General features: G+C 41.2%; 1 protein-coding gene across 19 annotated transcripts in view; it reads right to left on the bottom strand.

Annotated features, from left to right (window-relative positions):
• Positions 1 to 440: 440 nt before the first annotated feature.
• The window catches only part of plekha6 (pleckstrin homology domain containing, family A member 6), a 57,238-nt gene continuing 41,067 nt past the window's right edge, over positions 441 to 16,611 (bottom strand). For 16 of the 19 annotated variants that reach the window (XM_047332457.1, XM_035630673.2, XM_047332469.1 and 13 more), the window contains 13 exons: positions 14,627 to 14,776; positions 14,057 to 14,152; positions 13,559 to 13,670; positions 13,316 to 13,455; positions 11,388 to 11,555; positions 10,794 to 10,869; positions 10,453 to 10,556; positions 9,978 to 10,136; positions 8,346 to 8,498; positions 7,762 to 7,895; positions 7,286 to 7,434; positions 5,319 to 5,425; positions 441 to 4,242 (listed from right to left, as the gene is read on the bottom strand). In XM_047332457.1, the coding sequence (XP_047188413.1) occupies positions 5,328 to 5,425; positions 7,286 to 7,434; positions 7,762 to 7,895; positions 8,346 to 8,498; positions 9,978 to 10,136; positions 10,453 to 10,556; positions 10,794 to 10,869; positions 11,388 to 11,555; positions 13,316 to 13,455; positions 13,559 to 13,670; positions 14,057 to 14,152; positions 14,627 to 14,776 (1,539 nt within the window). In that variant the 3' untranslated portion in view covers positions 441 to 4,242; positions 5,319 to 5,327. The remainder of the gene's footprint in view (positions 4,243 to 5,318; positions 5,426 to 7,285; positions 7,435 to 7,761; positions 7,896 to 8,345; positions 8,499 to 9,977; positions 10,137 to 10,452; positions 10,557 to 10,793; positions 10,870 to 11,387; positions 11,556 to 13,315; positions 13,456 to 13,558; positions 13,671 to 14,056; positions 14,153 to 14,626; positions 14,777 to 16,611) is intronic. The other 3 variants (XM_047332458.1, XM_047332467.1, XM_047332466.1) reach the window with 3 other exon arrangements.

Genomic DNA, 16,611 nt, shown 5'->3' on the forward strand with positions numbered 1-16,611 from the left:
CAATATACTATGGCGAATCAGTTTGCACGAGTCCATATCACTCCGCGACTTCGGAAGTAATGATGTAAGTTGACGTGAGTAGCGCTATGGAGTAGCAACGGAGTGAAGTTGAGGAAACTTACGAGAGCTCAAAGCACACGATCAGCTTGAATGGCGAACTTGAATCGCTTGCAAACCAAGCTGCCGTCTAAAACATTCATTCTGTGGAACGCTACAGTGTGTTGCATAGCAACCGCCGTGCACTGTGCAGGGAGCCAGGCCCTAACACTTTTTGTATTCGTTCAAACAAAATGCTTGACAAGCTGATATCTCAAGTCACATGACTTGACTTCCTCAATCTATGATTATCTGTAAATTGTAAACTATGGTCAATGCAAATATAAACAGTTTTCAGGAACCACAATCTCATTTTTTTTTAGCTTTGATGTGAAAGAATCCAGTCTGTGTGTATGTTTTTTATTCATTCAGACATACAGATATAGCCATGACTGTAGAATATCATCAGAAAGCCTCTTGGTAACGAATTAACCACTTTTTGGCAGTGAATTTGGATCAGTATAACAACAGTAATTATATAATCATTCCAGACAGTGAGACATGTTTTATCATTTAAATTACTGTAGTGAATTCAAGCATCTAGAGAAACACATCATTTGTATACATTCACTTTGTTGTGGTTTTCTGAAAGCAGGTGTATTATACGTCTCTTTTTTAATATAATTTGCATAGTTCAAGCAGTTTATTCATTTGCACCCAAAGTAGCAATGGTTACATGTAATAGTAGGATATACTAAAACTAAAATGAAAATATCCAAAGAACACTGTAAAATGTATATATTATTCAATTTCAACATCCACAAATGCTACATCTAGTATCAAATATTGGACACCACCTTTTCTTTAACTGATCAGATTCCAAGGAATCCAAAAATATCTCTATTCTGCTCCTTCAAACAATCGTCAAGATATAAAATAAAAAAATTTAGTTTGTGAAAAATGCAAAACATTGATTGCGTGTAAAAATTGAACCTGTTAATATCCATGAATCTAAAAAAATATGTACTACCTCTTTTGAACTTATTCCCTTTCTTAAAAAAAAACTTTAAAAAAAACAACTTTGTTTTGTTGATAAAGATACATTTTCCTTATTTTCTGTCATATACTATATCAAACTGAGTAGAAACACAAAATTGCTGCTTTTTCGACAATGGACAGGTCACTTTAACATCGTTGTGTATAAAAGCATGATGAACATGATGTGGCTCGTCCACTAACCCAGAGGTTGGCGGTTCGATCCCAGCTTCCCCCAGTCCAATTCCGATGTGTTCTTGGACAAGACGCTTTACCGTAAATTGCGGCAGTGTATGAATGTGACAGAAAAAGTGTAGTAAATAGCATGGATGTGTGAATAGATGTGTGGTCAATAAGACTAGAAAAGTGCTACATAAATATAGTCCATCTACCGTATTGATAACAAAGTGTGTGTGTGTATGTAAAGAAGAAGCAAGGGTAAAATGAGACTAAATTCTCGTTGTTGCATGATGTAAAGATTGACACACCAGCATGAACAACCTACAAAGTGTTTGGGACCTTTGCTCCAATCACAACACACACACACAAACTTGTTGTGTTCTTATGTCGATTTAATGTCGGCACACAAAGTGCTAAATAAATACGTATTAATATTATTATTATTACTAGCTGTCAAGGCCAGTGTCTGCAGAGGTGATGCTGAGGGACAGGGTGACAACAGTCATGGTGTTGATGATGAGGAAGAGGACGATGAAGCAGGAACCAGCTAAAGAACAGTGACAGGTGCAGCGTGAGGGAGTCGGCCTGACCTGGTCTGATTTTGATTCAGTGCAGTGGTGATGTGCTTGTACAAACTGAGGAGGCAGGTGTCAGCAAGACATTTTAAAGTGTCTTGAAGAATTTCAGGACAATCATTTTGTCTTTATACTACAAAAACATTGTAAGTGTTCAATTTACCACCAACAAATGTTCTGCTCCCGCCATTCTGGCCACTGTATAAAAGGCCTCTCAAAGTCCCGGGCTGATTGACAGTCCCAATACATTCCTGGCCCCTGTACTCTGGCTGCCAACTGCAGAAGTTGACCTTTTCCCAGTCATCAAGTGTTTGGGGTTGTTAGTTTGGTTCTCCAGCTCCTAAGATGAGGAGCAATCGAATAAGGGAGGATCTTTCAATAAATCATGAAATAGAAATGGTCTTCCTACTGAAATGATGGCTACGCCCCTTTATCCACGCATTCAGCCACATAATTTTTGACTTAAAATACAGACATGACCTAATATAAAAGTGCCATTGTCAAATTATCAATCAATCAAATTTTATACGGATAGCCCATATTTACAAATCACAATGTACCTCATAGGGCTCAACACTTTGTACAAGGTGCGACATCCTCTGACCTCAACCCTGGATTAGACTGAGGAAAAACTTACAAAAAAGGAAGAAAAAAGATTACTATTATTGAATTGAAAAAGAACTGTACTAAAACCAGTGTTACTCTGAAGAAGGATGAGATGAGGTTTTATATTTCTCAAATCATTTCACCTTTTCATTTATTTGAAAATTAAATTGCGAAACAAATGTATCATTTAATAGATTCATATTTAAATGACATATTTATTTCAAAACTGTACTATTAATCAGTTCTCCAGATTCAAACTCAAATGTAAGTCTTGTCATTAATATGTTATTCATCACAACACATACAAAAACCTGGCATGTTAGACTTTTGGCACTGCATGATGGGATGGAATATGTTATGTAGGGATATGTTACACGACAGCATATTGGCTAATTCCTCTCAAATGACTGCATTGTTAGCTAACTCCTCCACAAACAAACAAAATCTTCTAAGGTCACTTCTATTATCACTTTCCACATACAGTATACAACATATATCCAACATACTTTACCTACATATGTGTAGACTCACTGGGGCTGTCTCATAAGGGGCTGCACACAGTGGTGCGGAGATGCAACTGTTCTGGATGAGAGCTTTATGCTCAGTGCCTCATGATGTTCTCATGGTGGCCTTCCCAACAGTTTCATTGTCCAACTGCTAGATGATCACCATCTTTTGTAGTTGTTGTCGTTTTTCAGATTCCAACCTCTTTCATAAATGGCATTGCAGTACTGGCAGCAGGTGGACGCTTTGAAAGAATATAGAAAAAAATATTTCTGCAAAGCCAATAAGGTCCCGTTGTAAATGTCTTGTACACAGTTGGCAGTCTGCTGTTCAAAATGCATAACGGACCACATCTGCAAACTCAAACACCTGAACTAGAAATGGTAGAACTCTTCATTCTGGACTATGCCAAGGACTTGACTTTCTGATCCAACCAGTGCTTGAGTAAATAACATCTGAATGACAGCAAATATTGGAGAGGTAGAGGCTGCAAGGTAAAACATATATTCTGATGTTAGACAGTGACATTGTTAGCAGCAGTGAAAGATTTTGGATGTGAAAAAAGTATAATCCAGGTCACATTATCATGTCTGACCCATTAGAATTAACTGTATGTGATACTAATGGTTGCATATGAGTGTAATTGACAGCAGACAAGATAGAAGGAGTAGTATAGGACGAAGGTCGAGGCTGAACAGGCATCACAGTGAGTCCTCGGATCAGTTGTCAAAGTGTGAGTATTTACAGTAGCCTCGGCCTGTCACCGACCACACTCCTCTCTCTCGTTAATGTAGAGGTCACATGAAAGAACATCTCTGGGGGTCTTAGTCTAAGTCTCATCTACTCGTCTACGTTAGTGACATTCACTTTCTCTTCTCATCCTATGCAGTATTCCCTTAAGAAGTAATCAACATCCAACCTTAGTTGACTGACATTTTGCCATTATGAGTGAGATAGTAGTTTATCATTAATCTCTCTTTTGTAGAACATGTCCTGAGCTAAATTACATAGAAAATATTACACAAGATGAAGCTGGTAAGGTAAGTGCAGCCTTCCTTTGTGCCACTGGTCACACAGTGGGAGGTTGTCCTGGGTTGGATGAATCTCAGTTTGGGGGAGGGATCTTACATGTCTCTTAATAATTTGCCCTTGCCCCCTCGGAAACCTCCTTTGACAGATGTCAATGCTTTTGTTGTATCAGTTTAGGTGCTAAAAAAATAAAAGTCACAGTCTGTGGCCATCTCCTCATCTCCAGTTAATCCTCAGAAAGATGCTCCATCAAATTTAACTGCAGCCAGGGCTTGAGCTATAAACAGAAAGAAGCAAAGACAGACAAGGTGAGAGAGATACAATGGTGTGTCAATGGGTACTGGGTACCATCAAGGTGAACAAGTGCTGTTCTAGTTTCTCGTAAGGCATTTTACAAAAACAAAGTTGTAATTGTAAGTGAAACCTTCTGTTCCACTAGCCAGTGTAACACAACATATTATAGTCTATAGTGTGGAATATACCTTCTGTTGAGGATGGATAGACTAACTCATATTTTTACACACCAAGTCATAATGTATGTGCAAGATAATCACGCATCGAGTTAAATTCCATTTTAAGACAAAATCCTGCTGTCAGAAATGAACACGTGCCGGTTTAATTAGATCACATGATTGAGGGTGTGATGGAGCACTTGGCCCAAAACTGGTACATCAGCAGCTTCATCTTGTGGACATGAGGACTGCTGATGAGAACCTCCATCTGTGGAAGTGAAGACGTGAGCAGAGGTTCTGAACAGAGTGGGTAGACAAGGAGACCGAGATGCTTTTCCTCCCACCAACGACCTCTCCATCACCATTAAGAACTCTGTGGTGATGAACCTGGTGTGACACTGGCGACCAGCTGTCCTTCTCTGCCAGCATTGCAGTGACGACCCGCTCCTGCAGATTCATCCTCCACAACATCAGGAGGATTCGTACGTTCCTCACAAAGGAGGCGACGCAGGTGTTGGGGCAGGCTCTTGTCATCTCACGCCTGGACTACTGGTTCAGACCCTTCCTACATCCAGAACATGGTCAAACTTTACACTCCAGCCCGTCTACGCCCTTACTGCGATCTAAATCCTGTCTGTTTTCTGGAGCGAGCTCCACATCGACATCAGGACAGCAGAATCCCTTCAATGCTCCAGTCACAGACTGAAAACTCACCTGTTCAGACTGCACCTCACTCATAAAACATCTAAAATGAGCACTTGAAGCTGTTTTTATACCCACGTGATTTTTGCACTTTGTGTGTAATATGGTCATGGCTGAATGAACTTATTTTAAGTGGCTTTGGACAAAAGCATCAGCTTGAATGTAAATGAATGACACGGTGTGGTGAACGGACACTGACCTTTAAGACTCACACCTTCATGATGTGGGCAGAGTTGGGGAAGTCGACAGAGGAAGGGGGAGGGGCCAGGCTGGTCGGGGAGTTGGGGGGGCTGGGGGCGCACTGGGCTGGAATGTGATGGAAGGAGGGGGGAGGAGTGAATAGGGAAAAAAATGCAAAGCAAAAAAGAGAGAGCCACTCAATGAGAGAAGTACAGTGAGGTAAGAGGAGGGACTGTGACAACACTGGATTACCATGCACAAAGTATAGAATTATAGAATTATAGATGATGGTGCTAGATGTAAAGACAGGGGATCACCAAAGCCATTATCCTCTGGTAACCATGAACGTTTGCCAATCCAACCAGTAGATGTGGAGATATTGAGGTCAAGAAAGCCAGTCATTTTGTATGATGAGCCTCTAACTATTGATGTTGCCAGTGATGGGGGCTGGCAATAAAGGTTTTCAAGGGTTTTCCAAGTCAACAAGTTTGATGCTTTTGGTCACCCAGGTCACATATCTGCCTCTCCTTGTTTTGGTCAAATTCAATTGATTTAAAATTATATCTTTTACAGAATTGCTGATATATACAGCAATGTAATTGTAATTTCGTCGTCGGTAACGGACATCCGTGCTCTGGCATCAGCCATGGCTATTAAAGAACTGAAATGTACTCCACCGCTGCTTGTGCTTCAGTTAAAAAGAAGTTGGAAGAAGGCAACAAAAAGAATGCCTGTTTCTCTAAACAAACTGGCTTTTAACATGATAAAAATATATATGATATATGCCAATACTTGAGATTAATCAATCAGAACTGGTCAGAAAAGATTACGGAGACCACGACCATACTCAACTGAGTCACACTGCATTCTTCCCCTCACATTCCAATCAAGCTTCTTTAAGATGCTTTTTCAACACTCAACACTCATCCCCCGTCCAAGAATAATTTGACAACACTCTTACATTTGATGCCATATCTGAAACAAATCAGGCCTCCTGTGTGTCAAATGTAAGAGTTCTGGTTATGTTCTCATTTCACTGTTTTACCATATAATCCTCTGTCTTCTATCACTTATTAATAGTGTTATAGGTAGTCCATCCTGTTTAATTGGTTAGTTACCTGTAAACCATATCGAATTGACGTTCAAAGTGAATCTATATTGGGACAATAATCTATATTGGGACAATATCGAATTGACATTCTAAGTGAATCTATATTGGGACAATTCATTATATTTAATAATCGTTGTTCTGTAAGTAATGTTTAATGGGTCATGGTGGAAAGAAGAAATGCAACCCACCGTGACGTGGGCCACTGGTTTGTAAACTGCCGTTTCAAGTTGAGAATTTTGGCTCATTCACTCCCCCTACTCACCATCTAGTGAATTCTATGTAGTGGACTATATAGTGAACTCATCGGCAATATTTCTTTTACACTTTGTATGACTTGTACTTTCAGTATAAAGCATTTTATCCTTAAAATTTAAAGCCTCGTTTGAATGTAGAATTTGCCTCAGTTTGTGTTGTGATGCACAGCCCTGCTCTTATTATATTATTTGTGCCACAAATCACAGATTTGTCTCATACCCTTCGAGATGAACAAACTACACCATCGAAAATATTCACAAGACTCTAAACTAGCAAGTCAAAGCATGAGGTCGTCAAATTGTAAGTGAAAAGAGGAAGACGATGCACATTTATATTTAAAAATGCAATTTCACTAAGCATTCAGAAAGCACTACAAAATGTCCAACTCACTATACAGTGGACCACATAGTGAGTAGGGGGTGGAGTGGGGGGTGGGCTTCACTAAGAGCTCATCCACTGCACATCCACCTACACCTGCAACCATGCTCTTATTGGACAGTACAAGCTGGCAATCACACGGGATCCATGACCCGATGCATATTGTGCACCTACGTGCTGTGGGTGGGAAAGGGTTAGCGACAGGGTGATGTGTCGATGGCAGCGACGGAACGAGGCCTCACCAGAGAAAATGCGGCTGCGACGAGATGCCTCAGCAGCCAGAGCGCAGGAGATCTCGATGCGTTTCTCCTGCTCATGCAACTGCTGCTGGGAGCTGACGGGAGCTCCGCCCTCCACGGGCCCGTCCAGAAGAGGAACCACGTTCTGCAAACTGTCCGTTAGAGGCGGAGATGAAAGGAGAGGATATGAGGAGGGAGGGGATTTCATCAGTCATGAGGCCGTTTGACTGACATCATTGTTTTACATATCACATAATCACATATTATATACTCAGATGTAATTTTCAATTCCTGGCTGTTGCACTGGGTGCCATGATCCACACACACACACACACACACACACACACACACAAACAGAGCATAGAGAGAGATGAGCACCTTGGGTGAGGGAAGGAGCAAGGACAGCATACTTTCAAGTGGAATCAAAAGACAAAAGACAAACAATCGATGAATGAATTTTGCGTATGAGTCAAACCCACTTTGATTTGGCGATGAGGGTCTTGATACGCTCCAGTTTCTTCTGCTTCTCCTTCTGTTCCTCGGGGCTCAGAGGAGCGTCGTCCTCCTCGTCCAGGTAGCGCTCGGGGATCAGAACCTTGTCCGGAGCCATTAGCTACAACAAAGACATGTATTCCCCCACTCACAGCATATGCACACAAATCTGATCTGACCAACATAGTATGTCTTTCATGGTTTATTATGATGATGATGATTATAAAGAAAACTGTTTTTTAATATTATCACATATCACTTCTCTCCTGACTGAATTACTTTCACCTCAGAGTATGTGTTTTCTATCAGCGTTTTTTGTTTTCCGAAAAAAACAGATTTGCATGATATTTTGTGCAGGCATGGTACATGAACCGAGGAAGAGCACATTACATTTTGGTGTCGCTCTGGATAAATGGGCAGATCCAGGAATTTTTATTTTATTTTCTTAAACATGGTACAGGATGAATCTGGATTTTATTTCATATACGCTTTGAGGAAAGGACACATGCAGAAGGCATGACGTGAGAATACGTGTCTGAGCCATGAACAGAGTGTGAAAGTGTGATCTCACCTCTTTGCTAAAATCCAGATCGTAGTGTTCTGGTTCAGCCTTTAGCTGTCTCAGGCGAGCAATTTCTTCCCGAGGCGACTCTTGGCCTTGGCCTCGAACCGCTGCCTCCAGGTCTTTAATGTCGATCTCGTGAGCAGTCAGCCGTCTGCGAACCTGTCCACACATACAGATGCACACAGATTCAGATAAGACAATGAAATAATCAGCAATCTGGATGATGATCACCAGCTTGAAAAATGTAGGTGACTTCTCCTATTCCTACCCCGAGTTTAGACTATAGCAATTCTTTTTAATTATTCTTATTTGTGTGGTGCCAAACCTCAACATACATTATCTCAAGGCACTTTACAGAGTAAATGGTAAATGGACTGAATTTATAGAGCACTTTTCTAGTCTTATCGACTCAAAGTGCTTTTACAGTACAACTCACATTCACCCATTCACACACACATTCATACACTCCTGGAGGGTTAGTCACTTCAGAATGCAGACTGGGGGGAAGCTGGGATCGAACCACAGACTTTCTCTACCTCCTGAGGTCAAGACCTCACAATATTGCAGAGAAACCCAAAAGTTCAATGAGCAGCACTTAATGAATGTGGAAGAGAAAAAACTCCCTTTTAACTGGAAGACATTTTTAGCAGAACCGGACTCAGTGTGGAATGGCCAGCTGCCTCAACCTATGGTGAGAGGAGAGAGATGGGGGGGAGAGGAGAGGGAGAGAGAGAGAGGAGAGAGAGATGCATGGTGGGAGTTCCCCCAGCAGTCTCAACCTAAAGCAGCATCACTAAGAGATGGTTCATGTAGAGAGGGTGTCTGTCTCCATGGTTCCAGAGGAGAGGAGCCTGGTGGTTGAAGGCTCTGCCTCACATTCTACTCTTACAGACTCTGAACCACAAGTCGTCCTGAGTTCACAGAGACAAGTGATCTACTGGGATGATATGGAACAATGAGCTCTGTAAGATATGATCAGGAACTCTATTGTTGTGGCCCCCAAGACGCTGCTGTGGAAGATTTGAGATCACCTTCTCGCTATAGGCGGCCATTTTGTTCACACCTCCACAGAAGTTCGAAATCTCATTCTGGACTCCACCCACTCGCTTTGTAGTAAAGGCCTCAGCAAGAAAGTTTTCACATTTTTTATTTAGAAACATATTTCTACTTGTCTGTGACACCTAAACAGCAAGAGTAACAATATAACAATAACATGGTTAACTAACCTCCAAATACAGGCCAAGGAAAAACCCTCCACACCTGGAGACAGTCACATAGCTGCATGCCAGTTATGTTCTTACCACTTTGATTCAATAAGTTCAACAGCATAATAAGAAAATTAAGGTTCTTACACTCATCAGAGTGAATTAGAAATAAAAACATGTTTCTGATGCCTGCTTCAAATAATGAACTTTTTTCTTCTGCTTTTTCACAATATGATTTTTTGAGATGCAGTATGAACATACACACTATGACACACGTTGCATTATTTCATTTACTCACACACACACACACACACACACACACACACACACACACACAAACAGAGTGTAACTAAACAGTGTGTGGTATATAAAAGTGAAGAATTCAGTTTTGGCCAAGGGTTAGGGTCAAGGGTTATCACATGGTTGATCATACCACTTTGTAGTTGGCTGGAGACTGGCCACCTGAGAGGTTCAGACTCCGCCTCTTCTCCCTCACGGAGCTGCTCTGGTTGCGGCGGATTCGCTGATTCTGCTCCTCTATGCTCATTTTTGACTTCATCTCTGCAGGAAACACGGCACTCTTCGGACGCTCCTGTTACAAAGATGTAACATAGTAACACAATTAAGGCAAGATTCAAGGCCTCCTGGAGCATGGTAGTGGCCTTTGACACAGATTACCATGCGTCTTTCAGTGCAAGAAAATGGGATTTAATGCACTGAATTAAATTAGAGTATTATTACACCAAAGTGAATGCTACCTTATAATCTAAATAATCTAAGCTGTTAACTACGGCAATGTAACTAGATGTAAACCACTTGTTTGAAAGCTTGAGGCTAGACATGTATACCCTGTGGTTTAGATAGGTACTACTACTATTTGGATTCTATTTACATGCATGTTGACATACCCTAGAGATTCCATTAGGCACTCTGCCCTTTAGGCGGGAAACTTCAGTTGAGCTGGTGTGTGATTCATCTCTGGGGGCCTTGGTTCTAGGAGGAACAATGCCTACTGGCAAGAGACACGAGAGACAATTTCAGAAAGATGTGAAAGAAGAAGGAGTTGTATTCTCAGTGCTAACACAGTAAGGAAAAGTAAGCATATCTTCTTGGTGTCACTTGATTTAATGATACAATGATTCAAAAGACAGAAGGATATAGACCTTGTGTACCTTGTTTAATTATGATTATAGACGTTGAAATTATCAGAGGTATTATCACATGGAAACTTGAGCATATGTTGTTTTACCTTTATTCATGCTGGATTGCCTCTCCTGGACCTGGTCCTGCATATCAGTGGCATTGTTCTGTTTACCAAACTTGAGCTGCAATATGAAATGTGTAATCAACATAATACCTGAAGGTTGCACATCCAAAGCTGCTGATTGCATTGATCATTTGTTATTAATGATGTGAGGGGAGCAAATGTTTGAAACACTTAATGGCAGGAACAACACATTAATTGCAGACACAGTTATGACCTGATCACAACTATGTGGATTATGACGGTAAAATTTCAGAACAAAATCATCGCACTTCAATGGAATTCCATTGAAGTGGCTTCAATCTCTTTTGCTTTTGCAAAGAGGCCAACTTTGTCAAATCACTTGCAAACCATCTTGACAGTGCTGACCATTGAAGGAAGAAAGAAAAGTTGAGTGTCCTAAATGGACACCCTTTTCTCCTGGAGTATATAAACTGCTGTGCAGTAGCAATGCAAGACATATTGCAGGAAGGGGATGAATGGTCTCTGGTGGCTTAGAAGTTTGGGAATGATGTTTTGAAAAGATGAAAATTAACGACCGTTTGGACTGGGTGAAGGGAGGGATGGACACCCAAATACCTTTTTGATGTGAGACTCTTCACCATCAAGGTAACCATCATCGAGGCCCAAGCTGCGTAGCCAGGCGGTGCTGTCGAAGGGCAGGGGGGGTATGGAGGGAGGGGAGGTAGGGGAGAGTTCCAAAGGATAATACGCCTTGGGGAGGGGAGGTCTTGGGGGAACACTTTCCTAGATCACCGTAAGGGCAGGTAGGAGGGAGGGAGGAAGGAAAGAAAAGACAGGAGGAAGAGAGAGTGCTGCTCATCAGGAGGGATGATACTAAGCCAGGTGAAGTGCAGAGTAGAAAGGACTCATGGGGATAATTCTATGGGATGGGCTCATGGGCTCTTTAGGAGCAACTGAGATATGAAATTCACCAGGTGGGGATGTCCTGCCAACTTCTGTGAAATCATATCTATCTATCTATTTATAGCCACTGCATTTCAGCCATCAACTTAAATTATGCTCATCTACTGAACGGAAATCAACTAATATACATCTTCAAATCATATCTAAATATATTATTTGGGTGGAATACTTCCTACATGAAAGTTGTAAACGGGTCAGCCCATGGCCACAGTGTTTCATAGCACATGTGTTTATGAAAGACTGATGTCAATGAGAGAACATGCCATTTTAATGTGATAGGGCAATATAACCTCCTGTAACTCTGGCCACATTTCCTGGCTTCCATATCAAGACAAATGACATTAAAATGTCTATCTTTGTGAATTAAACTGGAGCACAATGGTGCCAAAGATTATATGAAAGGACATACAGGCATGCAAATTCTGTCTGTTTCATGGGATTTGTGTAGAGCAGTCAAAGAACAAGCATTGACAACTGAAAAATCAGATTAGGATCTATCTGCAAAGGCAACAAGACCAATGGCTTTGCAAATGGGGAGAAAGTTATAGCATGATTTTGGAAGAAAATAACACATCGTAATAATATTTCTTGTATTTACTATGTTAAAGGCAGAAGAGGTGACATTGTGAATTATCAGAATCATAAGGTTAATTATGAGGTGGTGGATATTTTCTTTAAAGATTGCTCTGCATGAACACTTTACCCGAATTATTATCTGACAGTGTTATGGCACAGATCCCTAGATCCTTGACTAGATCCCCTTGATTGTTGGGATAAGTAAGTGGCCTTGCACCTGCACCAGCATGGCGCAGTGACCGAGAAGCTAGCTGGTGACGGTGTTGGGTCTTAGGGCTAGTACTTCTAAAACAAGGGGCAGAGGGTGCATAAAGGTCTGGGCTATGGCATAAAACATCAGTGTGAAAGGAGTCATGGAGAAGCAGGATCTGGGATTCAGGAAAAGAAAAGCGTCTGTTGGAGGACAGGTTTCTGGCTGAGAACTCCGGTGGGTGGGAGTCTGGATAGACATCTTTTCTTAAGCCAACCCTGACTTCTTGGATACAACCATCTGAGGATAACCAACTAATCTCCTGAAGGCCAGAGTGGGTTTGGACTGTCTCTAAATGCTGATTGTTATATTTGTCCTGGCATTGTACTTGAAGAAAACAGATCTGTTCTCCTTCTCTGGTTTTGGCTAGGCTTTGTTGGCGGGACCTAAGCTGGTCATAGTTGAAATTGTTTCTGTAGTTGATGTTTTGGTCGGTTTCCTCTATCACAGGATCTAATCTACCTGAGGACTCCCCATGGTTTTGGAAATCCAGCAGAGGAAAGGAGTGTTCATAGGTTTCACAACCATAGTGATTTCCATTTTCTGTATGAAGGCTTGCCTCAGACTCTCTGTAACTTCTGGATCTACACCTATGTTTGGGGTCAGATTTTAGATTAAGAACTGTACATGACTTGGGGGGAGGTTTAGGGCTTGATCTTCTATGCACTTCAGGGTTGTTTCTAGAGTCTGAGCATATGCCTGTTCCAGGTTTTGAATTGGGGTTTGTCCCCTGCTGGGTGTGTCCGGTGCTTACCTCCGGGCCCAGCTGTTTGGTGGGGGAGGCCTTGGAGCCGGGCACTGGGGAGAAGGGGCTGAGCGGACTGGTGAGGCTTATTGAGCTCAGGGGACTGGCTGGACTATTGGTGCTAAAGGAGCCTGACGCACCGCTGGCCACTGTGCAAAAGAAATAGAGGGAGGGGGGTCGTAGGGGTAGAGTCATTAGAATTTACATGATAAGGGTATTGGTATTTCCAATAATTAAATAAACTTGTTTTACCTCTGTGCTTGGCTGTGTCAGTACCTCTGGATGAGTTATTCTTGTGCAGTCCTTCTAAAACATCCTGGACTCTCCAAAATTCTTTCTGAATGTGCCTGTGAACCAGTTCAGTCTGCAAAAAGTCAGGACGGACAAAGTGATACGGGAGAGGGATGGACTCTATTGAAGAAACAGTCCCTATGGCAATTGTTGAAATAATGAATGTCTATGGATTATCTATAACGGTTATACCGAACATGGACTTTTCTTTCAGAGGAACTACCTTAATGTCATTTTGTCTTTTCTCTACAGAAGTAATAAAAAAAATGTTTTTCCGTCATCTCCATCTGGGCAGGGGAAGAATTTTCAATAACAGACCTGAATACAGTAGAATGGCACTTTTTTTAACTGATGAAGTTGATAGAACAGTCTAAAATTGCTTTTAAAAGGAGCTGATTGGGTTGCTTATTAAATCCTACCATAATGCTACACAGGGATGATGACAGCTTGACTTTATACCTGCCCTCCTGCATTAAGCTGCTCCCATAGATCTCCATGGATTGCGTTGGCTTCATCCTCTAACGCTTCAAACTGTAGACGAGTGGTGGTTAAAGCCTAGGAGAGGTACACACAAATGCAGCCATACTCAGAGAATGGTTCTCACATCTGTGATTTACATTAATCATGCCTTTTTCTTACAACTAAGCTATTGATTTTTAATTCTGGCCATCCTCCTCCTCAACTTATACATTTTTTTCAATACATTTATTGCTGAGATATGACGCACAGATTGACAAATCTTTAAGACACAGGAACACAAATGGAAATGAAATTTACAATAAACTGTCCCCCATGCTGTATGCATAGTCAGCAACAGGTAAGGCAGCCCAACAAACAAGCTTTAATGGCTGTCATGGTTTAGATGTTTATGACAGAAAATTTGTGTAAAATATTATTTTTAATTTCCAAGGTGTTTTTTATTATATGATTCAATTAGAGACTTGTTCAACATGTGCACACAAATCCATTTTAAGCTATCTTTGCAAATTGCAGCTAGGTGTTTGCTTGGATTATGATGCTCTTTCTTACACTGGAGGCCTGGGAGAGCTCCCCTCTGATGTTGATGAGCTGGTTCTGCAGGGTTTCCTTTTTGAACTGCAGCTTTTCCATTGCCAAAGGCTGGTTATGGTACAGCTCCATCTCCTGATGAGTGGCCACCAGCGCTTCTTCTAGGCTGTCCTGAGAACAGCAAGATTCATTGCAAAGCAGGTGTATTACATTGCATTAAATCGTCAAGCATTTTAATTTTTCTGGTAAATGAGTATATATCCTCACATATGGTGAAAAAAATTCTGAGGGTTTCATTCACTACAACAGATCCACACAATTGTTGTGCTAAGAAGTGTTTATATCAGGGCTGCTCAATTAATCGTTTTTCAAATTCGATTATGGTTTTCAACGATTATGAAAACAAAGTAATAGACATAAAAAGACATAAAACAAATTTTATGCTGCGTTTCGTAATGAGGCTCTCGTTTTGTCTTGCTTTGTAAATCCAGCGCACCTCTTTCCCTACCACGTCCCTCCCTAAAGGCCCAAACTCACTCTCGGCTGTGCTTTGACATGTGTGTGATGTTATTCCTAGCTCCAAGTTCCTTGGTAGAACTATAGATAGATGTTTCCCGGCTTCAGCGTTACTTACGGAATCTGCGGCCCACCGGTTTTTCGGCAGTAGTGTTTCTCCCATTGTGCCTCTGGGTTATGAGGACGAGAGAACAGCGTTCTGGATCCTGCTCTGCATGAATGCTATGCTATATCCTATGTTAGCAGACGTTTAATCTGACTTCAATGGGACTCACCTCAGACTTGAAACCATGGATGTATTTAAATGGATGGCAACAACAAAGTTAATGTGAAAAGTATGATTATATTAACACATTTCATGGTTTTGTGTAAAATGTTTATCTTATCTCTTGGATTCTCCCCAACAAACAATAACCAGGCGAGGTTTCATTCTATCTCTCTGTCATTTGTGTTGATGCTGTGTGTGTGTGACATAACTACAGCATGGTGGGTAAAGTTCTTACTCTGGCTTTACAAATTCTTCACCTGTTTATATTCAAAAGTATATTTGTATGACATGTCGTGTAGTGTTAATGCTGATAGGTTTCATGATTCTCCACAGCTGTCTGCTGCAGTCAGGGCTGAGCTGAGCCATGAGCTGAGTTCATGATGTATCATATGATCTTAATCCATGGATGATTTCCGAGAGCAAGACTTCTCTTCAGTGCAACTCCGTCTCCTCCTAAAGTCACATGACCTGTCTGGACTTCATTCACCATTTACTTATCTATAGTTTAGATCAGAACCACCTACGTTTTTGATTTCACTTATAAACTTATAAATATCTTTATTTTCACCATAGACACTGTCAAAGACCAAACTATTTAATATTGTAAACATTTTTAAAAAGACAAGCTGATGAGCATGTCATATGTATGTTTACTGTATGTTGAATAAAGTACGGCAAATATAATCTGGGTTCATAATGGATTAAAAAGATGTGAGATTCATTTGTATTTTCTAAGTCAAATTCAAAATTTTGATGGCAATAAATAATTGGTATATTGGATATGTTTATATTTAATTCATTTACTTTCAAAATATTTGTAACACTTGTGGCCACAAGCATCTCTGTCTTGTAGCATCCCAGTTGTGGCACCGCTTAATCAGTGTAGACCCTGATCTGGTCTAAGACTCTCACACTAAAGCAGCTGGAGGATGCAGTGGGGCCAGCGCTGAGCGATGCCCAGGCTCTGGGCTGTCTGTTGGGGCTGCAGTCAATTCCATTCAATTCAATTCAATTTTATTTGTATAGCACCAAATCACAACATACATTGTCTCAAGGCACTTTACATAGTGAGGTCACTTGGTGCAAGCGGTCCAGAGGATTCTGGAGCTCTGGGCCCAGAGGCTCTCTGGGAAGGTTAGGAGCCTCCTCGACGAGTATCATCATGGAACCTGATCCTGCACACTGGAGACATCCAGTGGAGAATTTTACATGGTGCTATTGC

The sequence above is a fragment of the Scophthalmus maximus genome, chromosome 6 (assembly GCF_022379125.1).
Source record: "Scophthalmus maximus strain ysfricsl-2021 chromosome 6, ASM2237912v1, whole genome shotgun sequence".
Classification (NCBI taxonomy): Eukaryota; Metazoa; Chordata; class Actinopteri; order Pleuronectiformes; family Scophthalmidae; genus Scophthalmus; species Scophthalmus maximus.